Source organism: Cricetulus griseus, chromosome 7 (assembly GCF_003668045.3).
Source record: "Cricetulus griseus strain 17A/GY chromosome 7, alternate assembly CriGri-PICRH-1.0, whole genome shotgun sequence".
In the NCBI taxonomy this organism is placed as follows: domain Eukaryota; kingdom Metazoa; phylum Chordata; class Mammalia; order Rodentia; family Cricetidae; genus Cricetulus; species Cricetulus griseus.
The window spans coordinates 120893898-120906373 of record NC_048600.1 but is presented as its reverse complement, the minus strand read 5'-3'; the positions used below and the strand labels follow the sequence as shown (position 1 = coordinate 120906373).

Here is a 12476-nt window from a genome sequence, read left to right as displayed (position 1 = left end):
AGATCACCCATTTCTTGACCTGGTTTTGTTTAGAAGTGTGGACAGCTCTTTTTTTTTTTTTTTTTTGAGAGAGAGAGAAAGTTGCCCTGGTGTAAGACTAATTTATATTTTTCACAGTATCAGGTTGGTGATAAAAGTCCTCATGCTGTCCCCCAGTCCCCTTTTGGGGTGACATTCACTGTGGTATGACCACCTTCAGAATAAAATATCCTCCAACTCTTGAGTCTCATCTCATCCTCAGATTCAACCCCCAGTTTTTCAAAGGCTATTATCTCTCCCTGTTTCTTGCTGAGATACACTCAGGCCCCTCACTGTGTTTGTCTTGGGTGTTTTTTGTTTGTTTGTGTTGTTTTGTTTTGTCTGTTTCATGGCTGATGTGTCTGAGCCTGGGGGATTCAATTTTTAGTCTCTGTCCTCAGCCTGCCCTTGCCTCTGGTCTCTCCACCTAAACTGAGCCAGTTGAAGAAAAGCCTTCATTTGCTAAAATGTGATTTCTCTCCCTGTCTTATTTGAGTCAGGGAAAATTCCAAGGAGAGTTAAGGTGAGAGAAGAGGAAGGTGTCTCTGGCAGTGAGCAATTTTGAGACAACCAGTCATTTGGCCATTCAGTGTGATCACAGAGCAGTGATTGGATTGACTGGGGCTCCAGGCTGTCCCTTTAGCTCCACAGTCTTCAGTACAGATGGCACGAGGCTTCACTAAAAGAGTGTTTCTATCCCACTTATTACAATACTTGTTTTAACAAGCCCTAGATGCCATAGCCATAACCTTCCTTGGAACACTGGCTATAGAACTGGACATCTTCTTCCTCCCTGTCTTTCAGTGTTGATGCTTGTGTGGGTCCCCTTTGCACATTTTGAGAATTCTCCTTTCAGTTTTTGTTTGTTTTTTCCCCATCCTTTGGCAATAAAGCTGTGGCACTAAGAAATTTGAAACTAATTTGTAAGCATCATAAAAACAGTGTTCAAATAAAGGACCACACTCATACAAGCTTTTCAGAGACCACATTCATAAATGTAATGCTAGACAGGCAGGCAAAGAGAACATTTTCCTTGGCTAGTCTTGTTCTGCCTTGTAGGAACTCATAATCTCTTTTCTCAGAACCTCCTCCTTGCTCTTTGCATGGTCAGTATCAGAAAAAGCACAAATGATATCTTCTTGTGGGCACTCTTGCCTACCTTTCTTGTGGGTGCTCTTGCCCACCCTCTGAAAGCATCAACAGTAAACACACTTGAGTCTTTCCAGGCAGTGGGTGCCCATCCACCAGATTCCAAAAGGGGGTGTTCCTCAAAGCCAGCCCCCATGGGGTGGTACCTCTTGCTTACATCACCTATTCTTTGGGCTTCTGCAACTTTTGCATGTTTTGCTCCCACATAGCTGCTTCTGCCTAATTTCCTTGTTTGGCCCCTTTACACCCACCACAGGACCTCTCATTACAGTCTAGATATATGGAGACCAGTGTTTCATAACAGCTGCACTGTTGACATTTTAAGCCAATAAGTCTGTGGGGGGTGAGGGGAAGTTCTTCATTTTAGGGCATTGATCAGTGTCCATTTCTGCCACTAGATGACAATGGCACCCCTTGTCCAAGTTATGACAATTAAAAAAATGGATTCCCTGGAGGAAGACTCTGAACCTTATTGAAAACCAAGTCTTATCAAAAAGATAATTGTTTCTTTAGCTGTTTACGTATTGCAATAGAGTTGAATGTAGCACTTAAGTGGAAGCTGGTTTCCATTATTTATCCGATTTATGGACCAAGTGCAGACCAAGATCAGTTCCCGAGAAGAAACAGTGCTTCCTTACCTGCTTCCAGAAGAGCCCTTCTCAGTGGTTCAGGATATCCTCTGCATGTGGGGTGATGTGATTGCAGGCTCTGCCTCTGCTGACCTTTGCTTTGAAGTGCTTTGGGTTCTTGCAAAGAAAAGCATCCTGCGAATATACAGTTTGAAAGCCAAAACCTTGTTGCTCCATATATGGGAGCCAGACTGATAATGAGTGAGATTCGTTGCCTGCATGGACTCCACAGAGTGACTTGAGAACCTCCCCACCCCATGCAACACCACTCTACAGAACTGGGCCCTTACCATACATGCACCTCACACACTGCCACCCCCATCACTGCCGAGGGAAATGGCCTTGATTTCAGAGTACATAACTGCTTATTAGGTGAAAATAATACTGGAAAGGGGCACTATTGCTTCTGAAGACCTTGCTATGACCTGAGGATATGATTTCTACCTCCCTAGACACTGAGAAGCATGTTTTATTTTCAGAAAAGAAAGTAGGAAAATTATGAAATTCTCTGAGAAAACCCATTTGGAAGAGATGAGAAAACACAGCTCATGAGGCTAACAGATCTTGCCTTAATAGATAATAATAATAGTAATAATGTGTGTTGAACTCTGACCAAGTACTAGGTTCTGTGTGGAACTTGACTGCAAACCTTTTTAACAGCATGAGCGGGGAGATTCACCTCCTCTCTCCATTCTACAAATGAGAGAATTTGGTGGATTCCACCTCACATACTACTTATTACTGCCCTCTGCTAGATCCAAGAATGCCTCATTAGGTCAAAGCATTTGCCGACTCAAAATAAGTTCATATTGCTCCAGCTGTGCTACCTCAGATAAAAGAGCAATGGTTTGCAGCAGGTTCAGAATCATCATTAGTAGCATCGGTGACACTCCCAACTCTCATGGAAGCCCCAGAGACGTTGGCATGCCTTAACCTTTCTAGATATCTGGAAAAGTGAGGATGTCCCTTCCCTACCTTCCTAGAAGGAGTGTTTTGCAAGTGCATCATGCAATGCATCTTATATAACACGCTAAGTTGTATAATTGACTCTGAGTAAGACTCTCATGCACTTCTGCTTAAGCAACTGTATAGCTAGACAATCACAGGGGAGCTATGCCAGAAGCCTCCATTTGCAAAGAATGCCTTGGTAGATCCTGAAGGAGGATGCTGATTCAAGACAGATCACAGACTTTACTGTGCCTCCCCAGTAAAGTGCCTACCTCCTCCTGCCTTGAGTCCATGCTGGGAATGAGCTCCACGTTGACCTGCCTGCCGCTTGACTAGTTCTATCCAGGTGTGCAGAATTCTTTCTGGGAGTAAGAACTCATCTCCTACCGTTGTTACTGTACCTGCCTCATACTGCTTTAAGATGACTCTGAGGGCTGGAGTTTCTAAAACATCCCAGTTACATGGCAAAGATATGCAGCTTCTGTCTGATGATAAATGTTATTACAAAGAAACAGATGTGGAACAATAACCTCACCCTGTCAATTTAAGAGTACTTACAGGCACAACCAACATCATGGCCTTTTCAACATGGAGCTATGACCGATAGCCCTGTGTGTGCACCATTCATGCTAATAGCTCCGCTTGCTATTCAAGGTAATATTGAAGTTAAGAGAGGCTGTCTTCTTGCTATGTTGTAACCAACAGTGAGTTTCCATTTGGAGTTTTGATTCTAAGAATATGTGAAGATTTACAGTTGTTTGCTGTGCCTGGCTTCTGTCTCCAGTAGGCCTGCAAGTCCTCCAAGAATCTTCCTGTCCAGCCAGGCCCAATTTCTCTGGGCACACCCTTTCCCTCCAAATGCTCTCAGAATACTACCCCTGTGTTTTGTATCTTCTGACCTTCTTTTCTTTTTTTCCCCACAGTGCGGCAAAGGAGCAGAAAACTTTGACAAGTTCTTCACACGAGGGCAGCCTGTCTTAACACCGCCAGATCAGCTGGTTATCGCTAACATAGACCAGTCTGATTTTGAAGGGTTCTCGTATGTCAACCCCCAGTTTGTGCATCCGATCTTGCAAAGTGCAGTATGAAATCCACAAATGAGAGATCAAATGCCTCCCCAGCCCCCAGCCTCCCCATGCAGTGGGAAATGACCCTTGACCCTAAAATTTAAGGCTATGGCCTTATATTTTGTTCCACACAGAGGCCTGACAATTCTTAGGACATTAGCCCATAAGTGATCAACTTTTCAGGGTCTCCCTCCCTCCCTCCCTTCTCTTTTACAACCAAGAACATTATTTTAGTGGATGATGACATAATGTACAGAGTCCAGCTTAATTATGTAGAATCACATCTGGCTCTAAGTTAATTTTTCCTAGAAAACAAAGCAATTTGTATCCCTCCCCCTTTTTGGTACTATTTGATATATTCTCCATACCCTCCATCTTTGGATTTTCATCATCAGGATCCCTCCACCAAATAGTAAAGTGAACCTACTCCAGCTCAAGGGCTGGAAACATCTCCACCCAAGATGTCTTTGGAATGAAAGAACAGGAAGCCCAAAGAGTAAGCAAAGAGAGGTTGGTGGTAGTAGAATCTTGAAGACCCCATCACTTCTATGCCTCAGTGGAAACAGTCCCTAGAATCTGAGAGGGCAGGATGAATCTAATCACTGTTCCCAAATGTCATAGCACAACCATAGTACAGCAGCTTAAGAATGAAAGAAAGCTTCAGACGAATTTTCATTGAATCTATCATCTGTGTTACCCTACTTGGTTGAAAGCTATCTTGATAACTCATTCTTTTTAAGAGGCCAAATCATCTAAGGACATTGCTAAGCAAGCATGTGAAATCATTTCAGATCAAGGATAAACCATGTGTATGTTCATTTTAATCTCTGGGAGATGATTCTTCAATCCAGGGTGCCATCAGAACCATGCCACTATTCACGAGTGTTGTTAGCCAACCCCACACACATGATAATATTTTACTACCTTTGTGGGTACCCTTCCTAAGAAGCTGGTGTGTATGCCCCATCCTTTTTTGTACTATTTATTTAATAAGCTGCAGTGTCATTTATGAAAGTACAATGTATAGTAATTTAATCAAAGTGTTGACTAGCATCAGTCTCTGTTAATTGATTTTCCTCCTTTCTCCAGCCATAACATCCACTTAGAGATGGAAAACAATATAGCTTGGGTTCCCGTTTCCAGTTCCTATCGAATGACACACCTGCAGTTATAGGATCAAGATACTTTCTGCTTATATCCACTCAAAATGTTTTCTTGCTAGAAGGATTTTAATGTTTTGCGAGTGCATCATGCAATGGATTTTGCATGTTTATAATAAACCTTAATAACAAGTTAATCTATATTATTGATATAATTGTATCAAGTATAAAGAGTATTATGATAATTTTTATAAGACACAATTGTGTTATATTTGTGAAGGCTCATGTTTCTAGTCTGCTTTAAGATGACGTGTTAGCTTTATTCATTGCTGCTGTGCTCTCTCTTACCCGCTACCCCACACAACTGGCACTCTATCAGATATTAATTTTTTAATGTAGATGTAATTTTAAAAATGAATGGCTACTTTACACATTTAACTAGGCTTTTACTATATATGTGTATATATGTATATATATATACTTGATTCTACCTGCAAACCCCAGTTTTGTTTGTGGGAATTATTTTTGAGATGAGACTCTGTTAACTTCTTCATGTCATCCTCTGTTTGGGTTCCTCCACCACTCCTCCTCTTGGGGACAGCTGGAAGCGTTTATTCCAGTATGCCTGATATGTTTATATACATGTGGCATTGTTATAGGACCTGGGCTGAACTGTGTGTGTGTGTGTGTGTCTGTCTGTCTGTCTGTCTGTCTGTCTTATTCTTTTCAGCCTATGTCTTTTGGGGACTCCAGGGTTGGAAGGGTGTGAGGATTCCTTTCTGTATGTTCATATGGACATACCAGAAGTATATAGTCTGTCTTCTTGCCCCAGAATGAGCCAGTGTGTACTCCAGAACACACAACCTCCATAAGTCAAACTTTATCCCCATGCCTATATAGAGCCATCCCCGAGGCTGTTACCAACAGACTCTTTCCAGAGGCACACACTGTCTTAAAGCTGTTGCTAGAACATTCTGGTCTTTGAAGAGCATGTCTTGTGGCCAAACACCTTTCCGATGCATGGTGTTTAGAAGAGGCAGGCTTCTGCATCGGAAAGAACTGGTGGAAATGGAAGTTCTCACCTTATAGAAGGTGTCTCTCCTGAAAGCATCTCCCAGATAAGCTCTCCTCTTTGTATTCTCCATCTGTCTGCCTGCAAACCACCAAGTGTGTTTGAGATAAGGAGCACAGGCTGTTCTGAAAACCCCTTATCAGGAGGAAATAATGGAGTAGGGAATGGGCCTAAGCAGAAAAGAGCAGTTTCTTCTGAAATCTTTCATGAATTCTGGACTTCAGAACTCAAAAACGTTCTTATGTATTGATCTTAGAAGTCCAACTCATCACCTTGGCAACCAACCTAATCAAAAACACTGTACGTGGCCCAACAGTAAAGCAACTGGTTTATGAGCCTTGGAAATGGAAGGGTTGCCCTTTGCTAAGTGGAACAGCAACAGGACTGATTCTCAGCAAACCTCTCAAGGTGAGGGAAGCCACAGAAAAGAAACACAATGGTCACAGACGATCTGTCCCAAGGTGCCAAGCTGCCTGCTTGTCTTCAGCAAGTAACAGGCTTGAGTTTTCCTGTAAACAACCAATATCCAGCTCCAAGTGATTCAACTTCTCAAGAAAACATGTGCAGTCCCTTGGGTAGCTCCTATGCTAAGAGAATGTGAAACAATGTTCTCAAAAGGGACGGAAAACAATAACAGAGCCAGCATTTGCCTAAGGAACAGCACACTGGACAATGAACTTAGAAGAAACCTTAACAGTTTAAGAAAGTATACATGATGCGGCCTATATTTTATAGGCTGCTGAGTGTTAAGTTTAGATAAAGGCTAATACTTTAAAGACCTAGGCAGCCTGAGACAGTTATTGCTGCAAAACTAACTCATGTGGATAGCCATTAACAGCTGTTAGGCAGGATCAAATAATAAAATTCTACATCACTGCCCCACTTCTCAGGCCATGTGTGAAATAAGGCTCCAGGGAAAAGGCTGCTCTTTGAACTGAAGCCACCATGTTGGCAGCTGGAATCAGGAGGGTGCCTTGAAGGGTTTAGTCCCTGGGGGAGCTCTTCAGGAAGCACCTGCTCTCAGACTTTGCCTGCACTGGTAGGTCCTGTCCACAGGATCTGTCTGGCTGTGACCCAGAAAATCCACTGAAATTGCTTTGTATTATATTGCCCTGGAAGGTGGCCACTGCTCAGTGGTAGCTCTTCCTTCTTCCATCACAGGCCAGTGGGCTGCTAGCTCTGCTTTTGGCAGGGCAACCAAAGTCCCCGGCACTTGGGTTGAATGGAAAGAGCTGGAATATGCTGCCAGGTACAGCCCTGGGAAGCTAATGGGAGGCCCACCTCCAAGCAAGAGCTAATTCAGAAGGTAAATGAGAAGCCCCAGGAACTAAAATGACTGCCCTTCGTCACCCTCAAATCTCTGGCCTAGTATGAGCCTTTTCTTCATTGGTCTTTTTATTAGTAATTTGAGAAACTCAGGAAGCCAAGAGGTTTCTGAAAGCTTGGCCTGGGATGGTCACATAAAAGATTACCAGAGGCCAGTATTAACCCTCAAGTGCTGTCCCTCAGGAACAGCAGTTCTTAACAGAGTGTGGTGACATGCCAAGCCCCAAAGAGCCACCCATTCATGTGTCACAGAGGAGGCTGAAGTCACAGCACTGAGGAAGAGCAGGGCTTGCATGCACCCGGGAAGACATGGGAGGTGGGAGAGAGGCTATGGTGCCTACATGGGCTTTCCACTGGCATTGTTGCAAACGCAAGTGACCCTTTGTTGGTCTTCATAAGTGTGTGTTTTTTGTCAGGGACACAGTCTGTGCCCTCTCAGACCCTCCCAACTGTAAGAAGTCCTTTGCTCTGGGCGGAGTCAGGCCAGCCAGCAGACTCTGGAAGCCACTAGGCTCCACCTCTTTCCCTCTGATAATTTCAGCAGGTGCAGAAGTTGAAAAACAAAACAAAATAAAATAACAACAAAAAACAACAATGTCCTGCTAGCTCCTGCTTAGTGGGAAAAATAGGAAGGGTTTGTGCAGGGTTTTGTTTTCTCAAAATGGAAGAGAAGGGAAAGTGAGAGTCGCATGCTTTACTCACCTCAGCAAGGCTGTAACAAAACCTGACAGTCACTTTCCTCACCTTGGTCTTACGAAATCACCTATTTCTCCTGTGTCCATGTCACACTTGTTTCCTATTTGTCTACAGCCCCAGAAGGGCAGGGCTGCCTGCCCTCCCCCCACCTGACGACTGAGCATACCCAGCAGCCCTGTTCAGGAGATGCATGCTGACCATGGGAGATACAGGACAATGGTTAGCAGCGGCTCCACACTAACTTGACACAGTGTTAGGAAACAGGTTTGAAAAATGGTTTGCCTTGAACTTCTGCTAACAAAATATGCTGGAGGGTCAACACTCCTGCCATGTCTCATTTGGGCCAGTGCAGCAAATGTACGGAAAGCTGTTTCTTTGTGTCGTTAAAATAATCCAGAAACTCGGGAAAGGGTGCTCAAGACATGCACAAATTCAGTGTTATAGCAATGGTGTCCACTGTTGTCCCAGTGACACGACAGTCTCAAGACTCCACGGTTAAAAGCATGTATGGCTCAGAGTTCTGTGCCCTCATTCATGTGGTCAGGTGTCAGTCAGCAAACACACTGGACACATTAAGTCATTAAACAGCCTTACTGTGACCCTCCCCAGAAGCCCACAAGTTCCAAAGACTTTTTTTAAAACTTAAAACAAGAAATTAACTTATTAACTCTAGTAGAAGAACCTGACTGTGCTGGGCTATTTGTACTTTTTTATAGAGAACTTTAATGACTCAATTCTTTTAAAATGAGTTTTTTAAAATAAACCTAATAAAAATTTCATAAAATTCCAATTCCATCGAGCCTATAGGGGGACTTAACCCACATTGGATAGAGCACCCTTGACCTGCAATCCCATGGCATGGTTTTCCTGAACCAGTGAGGTCTGGAGTCCACATTGGAATGACTGCAGGATGGTACCCCCTCTTTAGTAGACACTAAAGACAGCTGCCTAAGGTTAAGAGATCTTTAAACTGTAAGGAAGATGGTTTCCTAGCACCCCCTTCCTGATGCAGCCCAGGAGAGCATTCTTGGGGATTTGGGGGACCTCTCTCCTTGCTCTCTGAGAATCTGTGAGCAAGAAGGGGGTGCTTCTCCAACCCTGTCTCCAGTAGCTTCTGGTTGTCAGCCTCTCACACTTGGTAAAGGTTGAGAGGTGCCCTATAAGGATTTTGCCCATTGGGCAAGTCAAACCTACTATCCTAGGAAGTAAGAGGCAGGCAGCATCAAGTGTTTTCCATTTCCGTGTGTGCGAGTAGACAGAACCCCACTTTTCAGAAAACAGCTTCCCACCCCACTTTGTAAGAACCCCTTTTTCTAAAACAAAAGGCGTGGCTTTGCACTTTCTGATTAAACAACTGTGTCTTTTGTCTCCTGCTTCATTTTAAGACTATTCTGTCATCGTTTGTAGATTTTTGTTAATATTTTGCCTGGGAAAAATGTGACTCTCTCTTTGGGACGTTTAGTAGACTATTGAAAATTATATACGCAGGTGGTTACTATTTTGAGCCTAAGGGTTTTCTAAGCATCTGGCCTCCTATCCTGACTATGAAGGTTTTCCAGATTATCTTTTATAGGCGATGAGTAGCACTGGAAGATGCACTTCCTGTGTGATTTCTATTTTGGTTTATGAAGGACATACCATGTTTAAATCTCTCATTGAAAAACACCGTGGAGCATCCCAAATGGGCATGGAGGAAGGAGTGAAGGTTGAGGTTTTCGGCCTGAATAGGCCGTTACTGATAAGCCGTAGGGGCTGCGCCACTGCTCATTTGGTTACTTAGTAGGTAAGAAGGATATGTTAATTACTGCATAGCTTTCTTGGATTTGTGTAACCTCTAATCTTCGTTTGCATGATTCGCTTTGTTAGATGCATTCATTGTAGTTTGGAAGCAAGCGTTTACGAATAAAGCTACTGATCACTGCTGAGTGACTGACTGTCATTTGCATCCAGCAATGGCCTTGCTATTCTTCCCCAGCCAGTGTTCACTCCAGACACATTCTGTGGAACTCTTTCTCATCTTTCCACCTGTTCCAGGCATGGCTCTCTATTAAAGTCACTTTAAAAAATCATAAAATGGCTTTTGGGGACTTAACCCAACAGTTAAGAGCACCTAATGTACAGTCATGGAGACCAGAATTCAGATCCCAGCACACCCAGAGCAAGCAGAGTGTCCTGCAAAACCAGCTTCTGAGCAAGCCTGCATGAGAGCATGCCCACTTGCCCATATATTCACACACAGATGAACAAATGAATGAATAAATAAACATCAAAAAGAAATCAAAATACTGTGTGTGCTGGGCCAGTGAGGTGGTTTAGTGGGTAGTGTCTCTCTCTCTCTCTCTCTCTCTCTCTCTCTCTCTCTCTCTCTCTCTCTCTCTCTCTCTCTCTCTCTCTCCAGGATCTCACACAGTCCAGGCTGTCCTCAAACTCTGTATTGTCAAGGATGACCTTAAATTCCTGATCCTCCTGCCTCTCCACCATCCTTCCTGCTAGGGTCCAGTAGGGTACCGGCAAACCACCCACCACATCCAGTTGGAGTTCTGGGGACTGGCGGGTGCTCTGTGCATACCAGGCAAAAAGTCTACCAACTAAGTACTTTGAAATAAGTACCTTGAAATAGTACAGGCTGCTAGAGGAAACATTGCAAGGCCATGTTCCTTGCTCGGGAGGTATTCTCACACTAAGGAAACAAGATAGCCACACGGGCATGACTCACAGACCAAAATTTCCAGGAGCACTCAGAAACCCAAGTTCTGTTTCTGCCCCAAACCCCAAAACCCAGTTTCTAAAAGCCAAGGGCTGATGTTGACAGCATGTCTTGCTCGCTCACTCCTGACCGCTTCCTCTGAGAGGCCTCTCTCTCCCCTCACTCATAGCTCTGTTCCACTGTACCCTACTTCCTCCCCATCCCCAGTCCTGCAGTGCCCAGCCTAGTCCTGTTCTTTGCAATGCTCTGCATTCGTATGTGCATCCACTAGGTCAAAGCCCTGTCCCTGAGATGCTCAAACTCACGCCAAACCCCCTGAAGTTCAAGGTCTTGCTGCTGCCACAGAAAGCGCCAGGGGATCCACATGGGCTCACACTGCCTCATATAACATCCTCAGGAACAGCCAGTGGCCAGAAGAGCCTGAGTCAGTCCACCAAGGTGTGGTGGTTTCAGAGGCACAGGCAAGACTGAATATGGCTTGTCCACCCAGCCCTACAGAGGTGGCAGGGATGGTCTGAATACGGGGGGGGGGGGGGGGACGTGAGCAATGTCCTTCCCGGGGTGTCATGTGTCACCAGAATGGAAGCTCAAAAACTAGCTCTTCTGTCGAAGGATGGCCTCTCCCATCCCCACCTCTGCCCACTGACACCTGGTCTGTCAGCAGGTATTCTCAGTTGGGGCATCTAGAGATGTCTGGCTGATAAAGCCAGGAGGAATGCTGCTGAACCTGCTGGGTAGAGGGTGGGGGTGCCACCAAGCTCCCCACAATATATGGGACAGTCCCCTCGGCAAAGTATTGCCGCACCCCAAATTTCAGTGGTCCTGATGTTGATGGGTCTAGCCTAGAACACCTCCCAAATCCTCCTCCTTCACTCCATCATCAATTCTCCCTGGATCTCTCACAGGTGTCCCTGCACAGCAGCCCACAGGACCTGTTCGAAGCTCTCCCACAGCTTCCCAGCACCCACCACCCACAGCCTGTCAGGTTAACCCACTCCTGGGATCCTGGGCCACCAGTTGGGAAGGGAAGCTCAGAAACACTGATGTGAGAGCCGGGGAAATAACTCAGTAAAGTGTGTTCCATTAGCGTTAAGGACCCGCACTCGATTCCCAGAACCTATGTTTAAAAAGCCGGGCTCCTGGTGTGTGCTTACAATCTCTGAGGAGGTGGAGACAGGACCTATGGCCACCCAGCCTAGCTGGATAGCCACACCTCAAGCCAATAAAAGACCTTGTCTCAAAAAATAAGCAAACAAAAAATATAACAACAACAAAAGCAAGGCAGACAGTCCCTGAGGGATAACACCTAAGGCTGTTCTCAGGCCTCTACCTGGGGACACACACAAAATGCTGAGTTACTGTGTGCATGTGTGTAAGACTTTTTCCTATCAGAATATAATAAGTGAGAGCCAGTACACCTGTCTTGTTCACTGCTGGACCCCAGCAACTAAAGCAGTGTTTGTGCATAGTAGAGACCCAAAAGAATATTTGTCTAATGAGTGAATGCATAAAAGGACCCCAAGAAGGTGTGGCATTTCAAGGTACTAGAGGAAACATTGCAAGGCCATGCCCCTTGATCTGGAGGTGTTCAAACACTAAGGAGGCAAGAAAGGCACTCAGGCATGGCTTAAACACACACAAAAAAATTTCAGGAGCAGATGCCTCAGAGCCCCAAGTTCTCAGTTTCTGTCCCTGAGCCCTGAGTCCAGAGGCAGTGGCTGCCTACAGTTACACTTGAGTGAACAGTGAACACCAGAGGTTTTT

General features: G+C 44.8%; 1 protein-coding gene across 1 annotated transcript in view; it reads left to right on the top strand.

The window, feature by feature from the left end:
• Positions 1-9930, top strand: part of Prkca (protein kinase C alpha) — a 384973-nt gene extending 375043 nt beyond the window's left edge. The window contains exon 17 of the mRNA XM_027425841.1: positions 3668-9930. Coding sequence (XP_027281642.1) covers positions 3668-3832 — 165 coding nt within the window. The 3' untranslated portion in view covers positions 3833-9930. The remainder of the gene's footprint in view (positions 1-3667) is intronic.
• Positions 9931-12476: the final 2546 nt, after the last annotated feature.